The sequence below is a fragment of the Lissotriton helveticus genome, chromosome 3_1, assembly GCF_964261635.1.
Source record: "Lissotriton helveticus chromosome 3_1, aLisHel1.1, whole genome shotgun sequence".
In the NCBI taxonomy this organism is placed as follows: Eukaryota; Metazoa; Chordata; class Amphibia; order Caudata; family Salamandridae; genus Lissotriton; species Lissotriton helveticus.
The window spans coordinates 186,375,434-186,393,908 of NC_136061.1; the positions used below are offsets into that span (position 1 = coordinate 186,375,434).

General features: G+C 43.2%; 1 protein-coding gene across 2 annotated transcripts in view; it reads left to right on the forward strand.

Moving 5' to 3' along the window:
* Nucleotides 1–18,475, forward strand: part of MLXIPL (MLX interacting protein like) — an 883,858-nt gene that overhangs the window by 758,361 nt on the left and 107,022 nt on the right. For both annotated transcript variants that reach the window (XM_078679572.1, XM_078679571.1), the window contains 3 exons: nucleotides 10,705–10,903; nucleotides 13,161–13,255; nucleotides 15,078–15,197. In XM_078679572.1, coding sequence (XP_078535698.1) covers nucleotides 10,705–10,903; nucleotides 13,161–13,255; nucleotides 15,078–15,197 — 414 coding nt within the window. The remainder of the gene's footprint in view (nucleotides 1–10,704; nucleotides 10,904–13,160; nucleotides 13,256–15,077; nucleotides 15,198–18,475) is intronic.

Sequence of the window (18,475 nt, forward strand, 5' to 3'; positions counted from 1 at the left end):
AAGCATCGCGTATCATATGGAAGAGTGGCAATCCATTACAAAAGATTGCTGGGTGTTAGCTATGCTTCAGAATGGTTACTTTCTTCGGTTTCAACATCAACCTCCCTCTACCCTCCACTGCCAACATCGAGTCATCAGTTAAAACTCCTACAAAAAGAAATAGCCACCCTTCTCACAAAATCAGCTATCGAGAGGGTACCAAGATCTCAAAGAGGGAAAGGAGTTTATTCAAGATACTTTCTGGTCAAGAAAAAAGGCCAGAAAGCGGAGTACAGACCCATTCTGGACTTGCGGACACTCAACCTTTACATCAAAAAAGAAAAGTTTTGTATGTTCATCAAATATATCCACATCTCAGGCAGGGGGATTGGATGTGTTCGCTGGACCTACAAGATGCATACTTTCATGTACCTATAGCTCTCAGTCACAGGAAATTCCCCCGTTTCCGGGTGGGGACCTCTCATTACCAGTTCAAAGTCCTCCCATTCGGGTTGAAGTCAGCTCCCCGAGTGTTCACGAAGTGCATTGCAGTGATAGCAGCCGCTCTACGCCGCAGGGGTGTCTTCGTGTACCCATATCTGACGAATGGCTGATGAAAGGTCCTTCCCCAGACAGTGGAAGGAATCACTTTCTGAGCTGCATCCATCTATGCCATCGGTTGGGTCTGCATGTGAATTTCAACAAGTCAACTTCACAGCCGACGCAGCAAATACATTTTCTAGGAGCTCTGCTAGACTCCGAGACAGGAAAAGTGTTTCCTTCGGAGCAGAGACAGTCTTCCATCACTCAAAAATACCAACTGGTTCTCCGGAACAGAGATCTGATGGTGTGCGAAGGATTGCTTCCCTGCTAGGGTCGATGGCATCCTTCATTTTTCTGGTTGCCAATGCCAGACTATGGATGTGTCCTCTTCAGCAGGATCTGGAGGACAAGTGGGACCATCAGTCAGCTCGCTGGGACGACAAGATAACTTTGTCGAACACAGCGCGAGCATCCATACCTTGGTGGATGAAAAGGTGAAATATGCAAGTCGGCATTCCGTTCCGTCAACCTCCGCCTGCCCAGACGCTGATAACAGATGCCTCCCTACAAGGCTGGGGGGCACACATGGGTCATCTCCAGACGCAATGACTGTGGTCTCCCAAAGAGCGCTCCTACCACATCAACATGTTGGAGCTGAGGGCAGTCCATCTAGCCCTCAAAGCTTTCCTGCCCTCGATTAAAACGTCGTCAGTGTTAGTACAAACGGACACCATCACCATGGACTACCTGAACAGACAGGGAGGAACACGCTCACGCACTCTCACCCTGGAAGCGCAAAATCTGTGGCATTGGCTCTTGGCTCGGAATCTGTTAGTCACAGCAGTCCATCTCCCAGAAGAACAGAATGTGAGAGCGGACGCTCTAAGCCGGCATTTTCGAAGACAAAGAGGACTGGGTTCTCAACGACGAGGTAGTCAAAAGCATCTTCCAGTCATGGGGTCGTCCCACAATAGATCTCTTCGCGGATGACGAAAACGCCAAATGCCGAGACTTCGCCTCAAGATTCTACCGATCAGGATCGAAAGGGAATGCCCTTTTGATAGACTGGTCAGGGGAATTTGTGTACGCCTTTCCACCCCTTCCGTTGATCCCGAAGGTGGTGAGCAAGCTGACTCACTCGTACACAAGGATGATTCTCATTGCCCCCGATTGGCCGAGACAGTGGTGGTACATCTGTCAGAGTGTCCTCACAAGAGGCTGCCGTGCAGGCCGGACCTGCTATCCAAGATGAACGGGAGGATTCATCATCCCAACCTTCCGTCACTGAACTTGGCAGCATGGCTCCTGAGGTCATACAATACGGCCACCTAGGGCTGCCGCAGGACTGCATGTCCATTTTGAAAGAGGCAAGACGGCCTTCCACAAGGCATTCATAGGCATGCAAGTTTCTACATGTGGTGTATGCAGAACAATTGTCATCCTATCAAGGATCAGGAAGAGGTCATTCTCCCTTACCTATTATATCTGGCTAAAGCAGGGTTGAAATTTAATTCCATTAAGGTGCACTTAGCAGCTATAACAGCTTATAGGCGATCACCTTCCCAACCTTCTTTTTTTCAGTTACAGGCTGTGAAAGATTTTCTACAGGGCTTGAAGAAGGTCTACCCTGCGTTACTCCCTCCGTCGCCCCCCTGGGAGTTGAACCTGGTGCTATCAAAATTGATGGGTCCTCCTTTCGAACCCATTCATAAAGCAACCTTGCAGCATATCTCTTGGAAGACTGCTTTTTTGGTAGCAATCACGTCGGCCCGCAGGGTGAGCAAAATTCAAGCGCTCTGTTCCAAAGAGCCTTGTAAAGTGTTCCATCTGAATAGGGTGGTGTTGAGGACACATCCCTCTTTTCTACCTAAGGTGGTGTCAGATTTCCATGTAAAACAGACCATCTCTCTACCCACCTTTTTTCCCAATCCCTCCACTCCAGCTGAGAGGGCCTTGCATTCTTTAGACCTGAAAAGGGTTTAAAAATTCTATCTTGATAGGTCCAAATCTATATGTAACTCTGATCAACTGTTTGTCAACTATGGATCGATCAGATCAGGTTATGCAGCCTCGAAACGTTCCATCTCAAGGTGGATAGTTTTGTGTATAAAACTTGCCTACCAATTGGCGCAGAAGACTCTGGGATTTTCTCCCAAGGTACATTCCACCAGAGGTAAAGCGGTCACTACAGCTTTTCTTCATAATGTGCCCATGTCTGAGATTTGTAAGGCGGTGATCTGGAGGTCCGTCCATATATTTACCAGACGTTACTGTCTAGATTCAGACACTAGAGCAGATACCCAGGCAGGCCAGGCCTCCTTGCGGAATCTGTTTAACGGCTGATTTACGGCTGTTACACTCTTTGGTTGGGTCATGTGTTTCTCATTTACCTGCAGATGGTTGCTATTCTATTCAGTTCTTATGACTATTGATGAGGAACCCCTAGAATAGATGGATAAGTTACTTACCTGTAATCCTAGTTCTCTTCCAGGGGTATCCTCATCAAAGTCATAAGCAACCCACCCGCCCCCCCAGGTAAATGAGACGTTCTCAAAGTGTTTATAGTTTATTGTTGAGCCCTGACTTTCAGGGTTATGCAAAGAACAACTGACCTAACTGTCACCCCTGAGGCATGATGGGAAGCCAGGTGTCATGGCTGCCTTAAAGCCACGATGCCAGTTTTTGTTGAAAATGCTTTCATTTTCTATGCTATTGCTTTACAATGCAGCCTGTGGGCTAACAATGTCTATTTATTAGCAATTTTCAGGATTTATGAGTGTTTTGCTCATTAAAACACAGAGTTCAAGTGCTATTTGACCTAATGTGTTTTTATATGCTTGCAAATACAGTCTATGTATGGGTAATTACATTGTTTAGCCTCAGTTTTGGGGCTGCATTGGTGTGAGAAAAAATGATATATGTACATACATATATGTGGAGCTAGATATATGTGATTTCCATATATAATTTTATATTATTTCCGGGGTCCCCGCACATGGGCGGGAATATTCAGTGTTTATGACTTTGATGAGTATACCCCTGGAAGAGAACTAGGATTACAGGTAAGTAACTTATCCTTTTAAACCTGGATTTTTTAACGAGCTTACCCCCAGACGTTTAGCTTTTTGGCCTTTTGATTTTGACCATGTTTTTGTTGGTTTTAGAACCCTGGGCACTTTACCACTGCTATTCAGTGCTAAAGTGCATATGCTCTCGAACTAAATTGTGTTATGGATTGGTCTTTCCATGTTTGGCTTATTTGATTTACTTCTAAGTCCTTAGTATAGTGCACTGTGTGTGCCCAGTCTGTACATCAAAAGCTGCTAGTGGACATGCAGCACTGGTTGTGCCACCCACACAAGCAGCCCTTCAAAGACTTCTCAGACCTGCCACATCAGTGTCTGTGCGCAGTTGTGACTGCCATGTCGACCTGGCAAGTGCAACCACTTGCCAGGCCCTAACCTTCCCTTCTCTTACACGTAAGGCACCCCAAAGGTAGGCCCAAGGTACCCCCATGGGCAGGGTGCAATGCATGTGAAAAGTAGGACACATACTAGTGTGTGTGACATGTCCTGGTAATGCAATGCAGAGTATTTCTTTTTTTACTATTGAAAGGCTATCTGTCATATAGGATAGAATGGGAGATACTTTGTAACATCTTACAAGTATAACTTCCCATGGGGACAAGATAGGAAGATGGAGTTTAGGTTCTATGAACTCAGAATTTAATAACACATCTTTAAGTACAGATAGTTTTAAATTGTGGATTTGAAAATGCCACTTTTAGAAAGTAAGCATTTCTTGCTTAGCTATCCTATGTGCCTCTGCTGAGTTGTGGATTGACTGTCTGGTTTTGGAGTAACAGGGGCTGGGGATGTGCATTCATTGCAGACAGCTACTGGGGGGGGGGGTTGAGGTGTCTCCTGCCTTTCCTGGATGAATCCATGCTGGGCTGAATAGACATGGGCTGGATTGAGTAGTGGGAGTGCTGTGTATCCTGCTTGAAACAGATCACCAAGGGCTTGATGTAGAGCTTGCCTCCTGTTCTGAAGTCTCAGGAACACAAAGACTTCATTTCCTCTTTTCTCCTGCACCTGGAACTACTGTTTCAACTGCCAGAGAGGGAAATAGCAACACCGACGCCGGCGAGCAACGTCGCGCCCTGCAACGAAGCAGTGGGCACTCCTCGTGAATTTCACGATGCACTGCCCCAATGCCTGCTGACCCCGCATCATACCGACTCTGATGCCGTCACCGAGGCTGCTGCCTGCACCGGAGCCGAGGGCACCAGTCGTGATGTCACGACACACTGCCTGACTCGCACCGCAGCCCTGACCTCACCAACGCCGGTGCTTCATTATTGCGGAGCCGACACCAGACATGGGGTACCACCCGAATCCATCGACCCCGCATCATCTTAAGAAACGCCACCGCAACATCACCTCCAACACCAGTGAGCATCACCTCTCTGCTGCCGTGCACCATCTTTTTTTTCATCGTTTGCCATGGGTACTGTTCTTTGGGGTCAGTGTTGCTCCAGGCACAACGCTGCCCACCTCGTGGACGGATCACTACATTGGGATTTTCATCTGTCACTACGTCGTAATAGCCCCAGGAGGAGCTATTTGTTATGACAAGCTTTATTTTTGTGAATAACCTATTTTTGGTGATATCTCAATATGTGTATGATGGATTTTTGTTGTTTTTTTGTCTTGTGTTTAGATAAAGATTTCCTATTTTTCTAAACTGGTCTGGTGTCCATTTGTAGTGGTTTCACTGCATTACTGTATGTGTGCACAAATGCTTTACACACTGCCTCTGAGAAAAGCCTGCCTGCTCGTGCCAAGCTACCAAGGGGATGAGCAGGGGTTGTCTAAGGTCATATCTCCCTTAAACTGACTAGAAGCAAGGGTCCCTACTTGGGCAAAGGTGCAAACCATTGCCAACTAGAGACCCCCATTTCTAACAGAGGTGATTACCGGTGAGGATTAGGACTTGATTTGTGCCTAACATACAGTGATTGGTGTACTAGCATAGTACAGACCATTACGCATCTACATACTGTTTTTTTCTGTTTTCCTCCTTAAGGTATCTTTGATACTGAGACTCTGATTAGCTGTTGCACCTGTGAAATCTTGACAAAATGGAAATCAACTTTTGACACCTGTACATCTACACGATGAAAGGAGATAAAAGCCTTTTGCAAGGAGTCGGGCTGCCTGTGGAGAGAAGATCCACAAGCAGGGATCTTGAGGCACGCCTGTATTCTTATGAGGTCACACTTTGGGAAGCAACACTACCAGATGATTTTGAGGAGGAGGACTTTTCTGACAGTGAGGGAGAAACAGAGAAAGACGAATGGCTTCTAGCTTTTGAGCGGAGGCTGAGAGAGTTCAATCGGGAACTCAAGAGGGTCTTAGCCCAAAAAAAGGAATTTTTGTGTTTAGCTCAAGAAGTGACCTTGCTTGGGCTGGAGGTGGAGCCCAGCTCAGAAGGTGGCAGCAAGAAGGTGTTATTTAGTGCTAAGGGAGAAGTACACACACCCAGAGATGTGGTGCCTGACTTGATGTAATGGGTTAACATACACCAGTGGGTTCGGGTTTATGAGGTAGCTCTAGTGGTGCGATATATCCCAGAAGTGGATTGGGGAGCTGCCACCAGTGATCATAATCCTAGTGGTGGTAGGGACACTCTACTGAATCTAAATGAGAGGTGCAGGGAGAGGAGTTCCCCCATGGTAAGAAAATGTATCCGCTTTGGAACATCTGTTCCAGGTACTGGATCTCTAAGAATCACTACTCCGAAGCTCCTGCTAGGTCATTTGTCATCTCTGCATCCTTCCTTACAGACCCTTCTTCATTCTAGAGTACATGTCACACACTGTCTTCTATATCTCCATAGAGGCTTAAATTTCTGGAACTGGCAAACTGAGACCTACAAGGATTGAGAAGCACAGCTGAACGGATATGAGATGTAGGACATCGAATCGGGCTGCAAAATTGTATGGGGTGCTCAGTATTAGAACACTGTTTCAGGACATTGAAAGCAGGCAAAGTATTGTTTGGACTGATTTGGGCTAATCATCAGAGCTGTGTGGTGGACAAACACTATACCACCAGATTGGATGGTCTGTAGGCATGGATTAGGAGGCTTTGGCAGAGCTCTGTGTAGGATAAGCAAATGTTAGCAGGTTGGGTGTTTTGTAGATCTTGATTAATGGTGAAGTACATTATACAAACAGGTTGATTTGTTGCTGGTCAGAGTGAGGGTGCCTTAGCAAAGCCTTGTAGAACAAGCACTTTACTAGCAGGTGAGGGACGGATCATAATTGGTTGTGAAACGTGTCCAGTCCAAGCAATGAAATGTCCAGAGGTGCTGCTCGACAGCATTAAGGACATTCATGCAGAACAATGTGCGGATCTGAGTACTAAAATGACAGGAGGCTCACAGGAATTAACATGAACTAACTATGTACTACTGGTCCAGGGCACAAGTAGGACAGACAGCACACAAACGTGTCCTGCTTGAAAGCACCTGTGGTACTTGTAAGGAGTTGTGTAATTGTTGTAGTACAAGCAGTATTGTAGCAGCTGTGGAACGTATCCCTGTGATACTTGTATAGAGTTGTGTAATAGTAGCAGTACTAAGAGTATTGTAGCAACTGTATAACATAGCCCCATGATACTTGTATAAAGTTGTGTAATAGTAGTACTACGGCAGGATTGTAGCAGCTGTGTAACATAGCCCTGTGATACTTGTATAGAGATGTGCAGTACTAGTAGTACTATGAATATTGTTGCAGCTGGGTAGTTACATAAGCTGAGTAACGTATCCACATGATACTTATATGAAGTTGTGAAGTAGTTTTAGTAGTATTAAAAAGATTGTAGCAATTGGTTAATTGTAGCAGCTGCTAATGTATCGCTGTGATACTTGTATGGAGTTGTGTAATAGAAGTAGTACTAGCAGGATTGTAGCAGCTGTGTAACTTATCGAGTGATACTTGTATGGAGTTGTGCAGTAATAGTACTAGGAATATTGTAGCAGCTAGGTAACGTATACCCATGATACCTGTATACTTGTATGGAGTTAGGCAGTAGTAGTAGTATTAAAAAGATTGTAGCAGTTGGGTAATTGTAACAGCTGCTAACATATCAATGTGGTACTTGTATGGAGTTGTGTAATAGTAGTAGTACTATGAATATTGTAGCAGCTGTGTAATTGTAGCAGCTGGGAGTTATTGCAGCTGAGTAATATATGTATCCCAATGATACTTGTATGGAGTTGTGCAGTAGTAGTACTATTATTAAAAAGATTGTAGCAGTTGGGTAATTGTAGCAGCTGCTAACGTATCTCTGTGGTACTTGTATGGAGTTGCATAACAATAGTAGGATTTAGCAGGATTGTAGCATCTGTGTAACTTATCCCTGTGATACTTGTATGGAGTTGTGCAGGAGTAGTAGTAGTATTAAAAAGAGTGTATCCGTTTGGAAATTGTAGCAGCTGCTAACGTAGCCCTGTGGTACTTGTATGGAATTGCGTAATAGTAGTAGTACTAGCAGGATTGTAATAGCTGTGCAACGTATCCCTGTGATTGTTGTATGGAGTTGTACAGTAGTAGTAGTATTCAAAAGATTGTAGCAGTTGGGTAATTGTAACCGCTGCTAACGTATCTCTGTAGCTCTTGTATGGAGTTGTGTAATAGTAGTACTACTAGCAGGATTGTAGCAGCTGCTAACGTATCCCTGTGGCACTTGTATGGAGTTGTGTAATAGTAGTAGTACTAGCAGGATTGTAGCAGCTGCTAACGTATCCCTGTGGCACTTGTATGGAGTTGTGTAATAGTAGTTGTACTAGCAGGATTGGAGCAGCTGCTAACGTATCCCTGTGGCACTTGTATGGAGTTGTGTAATAGTAGTTGTACTAGCAGGATTGGAGCAGCTGCTAACGTATCCCTGTGGCACTTGTATGGAGTTGTGTAATAGTAGTAGTACTAGCAGGATTGTAGCAGCTGCTAACGTATCCCTGTGGCTCTTGTATGGAGTTGTGTAATAGTAGTAGTACTAGCAGGATTGTAGCAGCTGCTAACGTAACCATGTGGCTCTTGTATGGAGTTGTGTATTAGTAGTAGTTCTAGCAGGATTGTAGCAGCTGCTAACGTATCCCTGTGGCACTTGTATGGAGTTGTGTAGTAGTAGTAGTCCTAGCAGGATTGTAGCAGCTGCTAACGTATCCCTGTGGCACTTGTATAGAGTTGTATAGTAGTAGTAGTATAGTAGTAGTAGTACTAGCAGGATTGTAGCAGCTGTGTAACGTATCCCCGTGGTACAATGCACTTTGTATTATCAGAGTAATAGTTTTGTATTCCAAAAACAAGATTCTAGATTCCATTATATTAGCTTATAATAACTTCTAAACTAAAAAGGCCCAAGATGTGTCAATGGATTCACATTACTGAAAATAAGCTGATCTTTTTATAATTCATTATCCTCCGTTGTTAAGACAACGACATTACTTACTCACTGACTCTTCCACAGTCTATTATTGGCATAACAGCGTTCTAGATAAAGGAGGAGGATGTGTTGTAAACTTGTTCTCCTCCCAACGTGGCCACCTGCTGGCCACACCTTCCTCTATGTTCCCACCTACTAAGCCTCTCAGAATGCCTGTGTACATTCTATGTTGTACTTGGAGGTTCCACACTTGTCAGTTGAGGGTCTGATCAGCTGGCGAGGTGTGTTGCTCTACTGTAACTTAATAAACCTATCTTCTAACTACCAAGAAGTGTCCTGCTGCCTACTTGAACATCTTCACAACACCCTTATTTGTAGGGATCGTTCTTAGCATGAACTTCACGTGAATATAAGAGACACATTTGAGACAAATACAGTATTGCACTAAATGGATGCTATAATACACCCATTCTTTTACGCATAACATCAACAGTGATATTTCTAGTCAGTGTCCCAATTGTCTGGAAGACAATGTTATGGATTTGGTATATATGGCTTTAGTGTGTCCTAAGTATTTTTTACTGGGTGGGAGTTTCATGAGCTCCTGTATAAAGCAAGCCATGGAGCTGAACCCTCTAGTTAGCCTTTTAGGCAACACACTTTATACCTAGGGCTTGTGTACGCGAAAAAGGAAATTCATTTTCATCGTCATGTTGATAGCACATACTCATCACACAATGTTGGTAATCATTGCAACCAGTGACGTATGCGGCATGCTGCAATAAACTGGCTAAAGTGTGAAAAAGTGAGTGTTCGTGTGCAATAATTAATGGGCAAGATAGAGAATTTGGCAACATATGGGGAAATGTATAGGGGAAAGTTGACACTTAATATCAACTACTAAGAATAGCTATTATAAAGGATCAAAGCTTTTAGCTATGTTGATGATGTACATATTATAACCTTTTTTCTGTCTGTTTTGACCTGTAATGTTCTATGTTTTATATTCATATTTGTAACATGGAATCCATATTACAAATAAATAAGCAAAACATTGCTTTATAACCGAAATTATGCCATAAAAGATAAAATATTCAAAAAAGAAAATGCATGTCTTGGTTCTATTTAGCAGTCACTGCAAAGCTTGACTGTGTAGCCTTCACTCCCCTCTGCAATCTCTGCAGTTGTGTCCGCTGGGACTTCTGGAGCCGGCTGTGATTTTAAATAAATAGACACCAAGGACTGTGAAAGGAAACATACTTGTTAGCAAGGTGTTGCTGATTACACATTCACCAGTCCTCTCAGATACGTTTCTAGTCATGTGTACTAGTTAGTGGGAAATGTGACTATGCCTAGAGCTCCTGTACTGCATAGCGTAAGCCTGGATGATTGTGTAAAGACTGTGTACTGGAGTCCCAGCTGCATTTGGGGAGTGGCTTGAATTGGCAGTTGTAGTTTTCCTTGTCGATGTACAGGAGAAGACATAGTAGCTGCACCACTGCCTCCCCCTAACATACAGAACAAGATCAAGAATAAGAAAGTCTGCCAAGTGCAGTTTCCAGCTCCATATTGCAAGTCTGTTTCTTCTCTTATTCTTGATAAGTCGGTTTATTAACACCAATACTAATGTGGCCGATGAGTTCACAGCTTTTCTTGGTGAGCAGATCAACTTCACCTTCTTAGAAACAGTGCTACACATGTATCTGACAATATGTATATCTTTTCACAGCTGTGCCAGGTATCGGATCTCTCTCCTTGTCTTTCACCGGGTACAACACAGCAGATGCAGTTAAACCCACTGTTGTCATCAGGATCCAGCCCCACTCTGTCTGTGCCCGCTCCGCTGCAAAGAAGCCCATCAGCCTCTTCTCAGACGGGCTCCATGCTGGTCCCAAAAACAGAGAGACTCTCGCCGACATCAGCCTGTGGTGAGACAAGTGTTTCTGGTGATGCACTTTTCCCTTCAGGAGGATCTGGTACCTTTCTGTGTTGAGGGCCTAATCTAACCAACACTAGAGTCGTGAGAAAGACCTCATATCTTTTCGTAGTAATATGAAGCCCCAGCATTTACATTAGGAAGTGGGATTCTCACCCTTGGAACATATTGCTTCTTTTATTTCAAATAGATACCTGTGATGCAAAACTAGTCTCCCTGATACCTTCCTGAGGTGACGACCAAATCTCCTGGAGCCAATCAGTTGTCAGAACCATTGTGTGTGCCCCCACTTTCTCTTTTGTTGACATCACTGACTTGCTAATACTTTTAGATAGAGCACATCTAATAGCAGATAGCATGATGAGCCTTCTTCTTAAATTCCTTTAGTAAGAAAACTGAATGTTTGCTTTTCATGCTTTCTGGTATTGATTGTTGTCTTCATGTGAAGAGAGACTGTTGTTCTGGACAACTTCTTGTTGTCAAGAGCTAGTCTTGACGGCTCAGACGTACGCCCCAGGACACCATCATAGAGTGAGAGTTTTGCTTTATTATGGTACTGCTGCTCCAATGTCTTTCTACCCTAGTGGTTAGAACTTTCTATACTGCAGACCTAGACTCTCAGGTGTAAGAACTAGTCGGAGTTGGGTTACCAAATTTAAAGATGTCTACTGTCGTGGCTAACATATTTCACAAAAAACTGCTTCTGAATGTTTAGTGGAAACCAGTTTGAGGAGCAGGGTGGGGATGTGGTCACTGTCCGATGATGGTTTGGTGGAAATGTCATTACGTTTATGAGTGCTGGAGATGGACCCCCAAAGTGGAGGTCTGATTTCAGGACCTTCTTAACAAATGTCCCAGACACACTGGTAGGTTCTCCTAGCATGTGGGGGACATTTAAAACGTTTTTCTGTCTGGTTCCATAATGCTGTCAGTGGCAGTCCAAGAACAAAGGGACATTGGTGGAATTGACGTTGGACGGCCTACCCTTATTTGGGCCTTTGGTTTGGCATTGGGTAGTGATGGTCTTCGAAACCACCCCTGGATTGTCCCAGTGGTGTTGACAGAATATCAGCTCAGTAATGAAAACTAGCATGTTTTATTTTTCCCACTTCCTCATGTCCCTCACCCAAGGATGAGCTTCACAACACAGTTGGATAGACCAATGTTCCCCATTCTTATAATCCATCCTGTTTACCATCCAAAGGCACAGAGCACCTTTATCAAACATACAGTGCTATTCCTTGAGCAGATCTTCTCCTTCACCAATATGAATATCGTCCCAGAGCCAAGGTGGCTTCACGTATGATCTGTGAGCGGGGGCAGTGGAGAAGGTGCATGGGCCACACATAAACAGGTGTGATTGCTGACTAGGATTCGTTTTGATGAACTACACTAAAATTAAGTTTTCACTTATGATTTCACTTAGCTGGCAGAGTTTATTGGTTACGGAAAGAAGAGAAACTTGCATTAGGGGTAAGCAAGTGACCATAAATGGAACATCTTAGAGCTATACCAGGCCGGGTCAGAACATATAACAAAACGATACATTCTAGAGGGACAAACATAGGAATGGACTCAAGAAAAAAACTGAGATAAAATTCATTTAGACGTGGCCTTTTAGAACTAGAATTAAAGGGAAAAGATCATGTTTTCTGTTTGCTTTGTGGTTACCTGTGATGGTGAGGACCATGATTGTACTTAATATGCAGTAGAATATGATCTGAGTTTATGGAGTACAACAAATGAATTTGCAAGATAGCACACCTTTTGGAATGAAGCTATCTAAGCTTCCAGTGCAATTAGACTAATTGGCATGAGTATGAACAACCATAACCTAGGATCCTTATCAGAGAACCACAGAAAGCAAATATTGATGGGTAGTTAATCCAACCCAAATACATTACCTCAGCACAAGAATACAGTTGATTGTGTTTCAACCCTGCTGTCAAGGGACACTGAATCGAATGTCTCTTCTCTGTTTAGATGATTAAGAAGACCATTATTGCCTACACTAATATAACATACTACTTCACCACAGGTCAATCATACAACTGTTAGATTTGCACACACACATTAGTGGAAGGGTGGAATCCTAAATCTTGGTGGTCATACCCTATCTAGGAATCTGGAGTAATCTGAGATTAAACATTTCGTGCATGCAGTGTGACCAATTTCAGAAGGTGCCTTTCTCCATTAAAAACTTCATATCTTCCCCTTTTTTTTCATTGTGTTTGTTTCCTCTCCTCAAGGTGACAGCAGGCGGAGTTCTGGATCGGTGTCACCTACTCTGTCCTTGGGACTTCAGACTTCTTTTTCTAGCCCTGGCAGACCAGCGTCGATCAGGGTGAGTCCTATATGGTGGTCTCGGAAGCATCCAAGATTGGAGAGTGTAGCTGTAAAGTATTTTACAGAATTATGCTCATGACCTTTGCAGATTCCGAGCTTTTACAACTAAGTAGGGTGTTAAGCAGTCTTCTGCATCTATTTATTGACTCCATATTTTCGAGATACTTTTTAAACGCAAACCTGTCTTCAGAGGTCAACAACCACTGTAGGGACACAAAAAATAGAGTAAACATGGTACACTTGTAAAGGTTTATGTAGGTTAGGTAACTGAATATATCATTCAGTTATTCTTTACTTTTGTAAAGGGTCACAAGGGTTTCACGGCTGTCCCATTGCTATACATGTGAGTTATTCATTGATCGGTGTTAATTGATTGATTGATATGATGCTGTAGCTAGATTACTTGTTATAAGGGTCCTGTACTGAAGGGGAGTCCTTAGCTGAGCTTGGAGTCTCAGTAAGTGCCAGGCAAAAATGTTTGTAAATTATTCCTACAATATACTAATGATGGCATGCAGTTGAATATCATTCTACAGTTTTGGCACATAGCAGAAAAATGGCTTGTTTGAAGATCATACGCTTGGTGGCAAACTCATCTGGTTTGCTGGTGTTAAAGTTTTTGGAAAACTTCAGTATATTTTCCATTTGATGCAGGCTGATGAGGAGGCGAGCCAGTGCAGATCTGTGATATGTAGATAAAATATATTGCACAAGAGTGAGGGTGGTAGCCCAAGGTTCATGCCAGACAGAGACAACAGAATTTGATTCTCATGAGTTACCCCAAGAAGGTGAACACATTCTGATATGTTGGTGTAGTTCAGCTTTACAGCTGCCATGCTCAGTTAGATGAGACGGAAGCTGCAATTTGCTTGCACTAATGAAATCCTGCAGTAAAAGTGAGTGTTGTGGCCTACTAATGGGTGTAAAGGCAGAGAGTGGTGGGGTAGTTAACGGAGCACTAAAGAGGCTTCACATAAAGATTGAAGACAATGGGTACATGGTTGGAGCCTTGTGGAGTCCCTCAAGAGACTTGGAGTGAAGGGGATCTGGAGATATCCTTTGGGAACACTATGTGTTATCCAGAATAGAAAGAGAACCACTGGAGAATGGTCTTGGTAATACTTCGTAGGAGCCGCAGGTAGTTAGGATGGATTGTGGTCACCAGTAGCAAAAAGAGGTGCTTGTGTCCTCTATTGCCTGAAGCAAAGTGCAGCATTGACTACCTGGGTAGACAGTGTTCCTTGGCTGCTTGAGAGGTGGAAGCATGAGTAGCAGAGTGTAGAAGGTTGTTACAGTAACTGTGAGATTGCTGCCAAAGTGCTACTGTTTTGATGATAGTGTTTCAGAAGAAGTTGGGGAGGGGGGGGGAGTTTAGAATGCACATAGTTTGAGATGAGTGTTGTACAAGGAGGTGAGGTACGCTCCTTTTCATCTGTTGAGGTTCATGTGCCTGATTGTGGAATTGTAATAGCATTTCCTCACCCCCCCCCCCCCCACCTTGGTGGAGAGCTTTACGGAAATTACTTTGAGGCACTCCGCATTCTTCATAAGCATAGCTTTGGGAGCCTCATTTGTCGTCCCCCTCAGGTGAGTGAGGCAGTAGACCTAACTCCACTTTGCAGAAGTATTGAGATTGCATTATGTAGACCTTACTGGGTATGATAATTTATTTGGAGACAATTCCTGGAGTTATGATTTATCTGCAATCATAGTAGGATCCTTGCCTCTGTCTTCCATGACGCACTGTGATTGACTTACTCAAGGCTGACTGACAAGTTTTCTACAGGAGTCATGATTAAATGATTTTTTCCTCCTCTTAGATGGAAACCCGTCGAATCACACACATCTCAGCAGAGCAGAAGCGGCGCTTCAACATCAAGCTGGGATTTGACACCCTGCACAACTTGGTGACCACGCTTCACTCCCAGCCAAGTCTGAAGGTAAATGCAGCTTAAGAGGGACCAGAGCAAGAAGGACATTTACTGTAGACATGGTGCATAGAGTGCAAAGTAGGAGTCCAGGATGGGTGATGGTTTGAAGCAAGACTGAAGGATGTATTCAATTTAGAATACATGGGTTTCTGCAGCCCTGTCTAAAACAGTCTCGAATTTCTTTGTGATGCACCCAGTCGCTTATTGTAAAGAAATGACATAAGCGCTCAACTGTAATAACTTATTATAGTTGAGTTCTGACATCACAGTGCCTGCTGCCAGTATCAGTAGCCGAGGGCAAAGGATGATTAGGTCACAAAACGTTGCTTTTCTTTCAGCTGCTCTGTTTTTCTAACTGTACAGTGACAAACAGAAAGGGTACTTATAGCAACATTTTCTTTTTTGCACTCCTTGGTTATTAAACTAAAGTTAGAATCATTCTGCATGTTTAAATGCATTCTGAGCTACTGTACCCTTTTTTTCTTTTCACAACAGACTTCGGATAAACCTATTCTAATATCTTTTTACAACAGACACCTACTAGCTTTTTAATGTGTTTGTTTTTGCACTAGCAAACCTATTTTTATACTTATTTTATGCACACATGCTTTCTCTTTCATATGAAAGGATTTAAGTGGTGTTTGGTAAAGCTTACGGTGTGACCATGTATTAAATTCCCTGCCACACATAAGGATATTGCAGGTAACCTTGGAGTTCCAAAACGTTAAAAAGGAACTCATTCTTCTGTCTGGTCATGGAACTCCCCTGTGACTTGCAGTATCATTGTAATGTATGGTAGGGGATACTTTACCCCATATATATTAGAACATTGGAATGTTGGGAGCTCCAATGAAGACACTGGAGTGCCCCAAGCTTCTAATCGCTAGTTAAAGCCTGGAGCTCCAGCATTCCAATGTTTATTGTTCCCAGGTGTTTTCTCTGAACAAAGGCTTCATGGAGCCCGAGGAGATTTAAATCCCCGCGGGCTCACTGAGGCCTTTGTTTTTTTTGGAACCTTCTGCCCTCCAGAAGTGGAATGTTCTAATAGCCTTATAGCATTAAAGGGCCACCACTCAAATACCTAGGACTGCACTTTGGGAGAGACCTATCATCCACGCTTCAGCACAATGAGGACCTAACGCTGAAAAAAATTAAAGAAAGACTAGAACTATGGTCGCCAAAATACATAAGCTGGTGGGGAAGGATAGAAACTATCAAAATGATGATAACGCCGGCGATAAACTACACGCTAACCATGCTACCACTCCTGATGACAGAAGCCTTCCACAAGAAACTAGACAAATTCTGGCTCCTCCATAGAGCCTACTGGACACCGTCCAAGCTCCACAAGGTCGGCATTGCAGAATCGGGTAACTGCTGGAACTGCCAAAAAGAGGAAGGAACACTCGAGCACCTCATTTTCAAATGCGTGAAAGTCAAGAAGTTCTGGACACAGATCAACACCTTCATAAACGACATGCTCAAAGCAGACCTAACAATCAGCTTTGTAAGCCTAGCAACAGAACACCTGACCGCAAACCTAAACAGCAGAGAAGAGAGAGACCTACTAGACCTGCTCCTCACAGCGGCCCTAAAAATAATCCTGACAAACTGGAAGAACACGGCCAAAGCGAACTTTAAAACGTGGATTAATTGGGTCACCTTCCTGAGAGGAGCAGACAACATAACAGGCAATTTCTCTAAGGAGCACAACGCCAAAGTACACATGTGGGGCCCACTCGACGAGCATCTGAGGAAAACCCAGCAACCATAACCACGAGTGAGGCACCCTACAACCCCCCCCTCCTCTTCTCTCGTTCTCTCCTTCTTCTCCTTTCACTCTCCCCCCCTCTCACCTGGGGGAAACCAAAGGGAAAAGCGCGCATTCACAAATGGACTGTATATACAAAAAAAAAACTGCCAATGTATATTCCACTTATATTTTTTTTATCAATAAAAAAAATTTACTAAATAAAAAAAAAAAAAAAAAAGGGCCGAGCCAAAATAGAGCGGGCATTTAATGACCAGTATAGCCCGCTACCTCGGGCTATAAGGCTATATTAAGCCACTACTCGATGAGGTCCAATAATGTTATAAAGTGAAGAAAATTAAAACTAGTTCCACACATCCAGCAGTTAGCGACTAGTACACCTTCCCACAAACTGTGGTTACGTTTGGATTTAGCATGATAAGTGAGCTCTCTAACTCTACACTTCTGTGATCCCATAATTCCTCAGCTTCATAATTCCTTGGCTGTGAGCGTGTAAGGTAGTCTGGCTTCAGATTGGCTCTGGATGATTGGGAAGGCAGATACAATAAGAACATAAACAAGCATTTGCAATGCATAAGGTCTCGCATTAGGAAAGTTTGAGCTATTGGTATTGTAAATGACACATTTTTTACATATGTGTTGGTTTTGAAAATAGCAAAAATAATAGCTTTGTCATTTACAATGCCAATAGTTATAACTTGTGACACCTATAGCATTTGTAATGCAATATGTGTTGTATTCACGTGACTTAGATGTATTGATATTACAAATAACAATGGCTTTGAATTTTTTAAATAATTAATACTTAAATAAAAGTTATTGTAATTTATAAATAGCTTTAACTTTTGTAAATAACTTTTGTGAAGAATATGTTCAGTGTATTTTATTGTGACGAAAATCCAAGAACAGAAGTGAAATACTAACCTCTTTTTGTGACATTTGTAATAAAGCTTGAAACATTGAGAGATCATATTTGACCCAGTTGTTGTTAAATGGTTGCACAGATTGATGCGGTGGTGGCGCTGAGTGATGTTGTGGTGGCGACTAGTGATGCTGTGGCATTCAATGATCCTGTGGTAGCGCATAGTGATGTTGTTGTGCCCCTTAGTGATGCTGTGGTGATGCGATAGATAGAGTGAGTGGGATAGATAGATAGAGTGAGGGCGATAGATAGAGGGCGATAGAGAGATTGAGTGAGCGAGAGAGATAGATAGATAGATAGATAGATAGATAGATAGATAGATAGATAGGAGTGAGGGCGATAGATAGCTAGACAGATAGATAGAGTGATGGCGATCAGTATCTAAATAAATAGATAGAATGAGGGCGATAGATCGATAGAAAGATAGAGTGAGGGCGATAGATAGATAGAGTGAGGGCGATAGATAGATAGAGTGAGGGCGATAGAGTGAGGGCGATAGATAGATTGATAGATAGATAGAGTGAGGGCGATTAGATAGATAGAGTGAGGGCGATAGATAGATAGAGTTAGGGCGATAGATAGATAGAGTGAGGG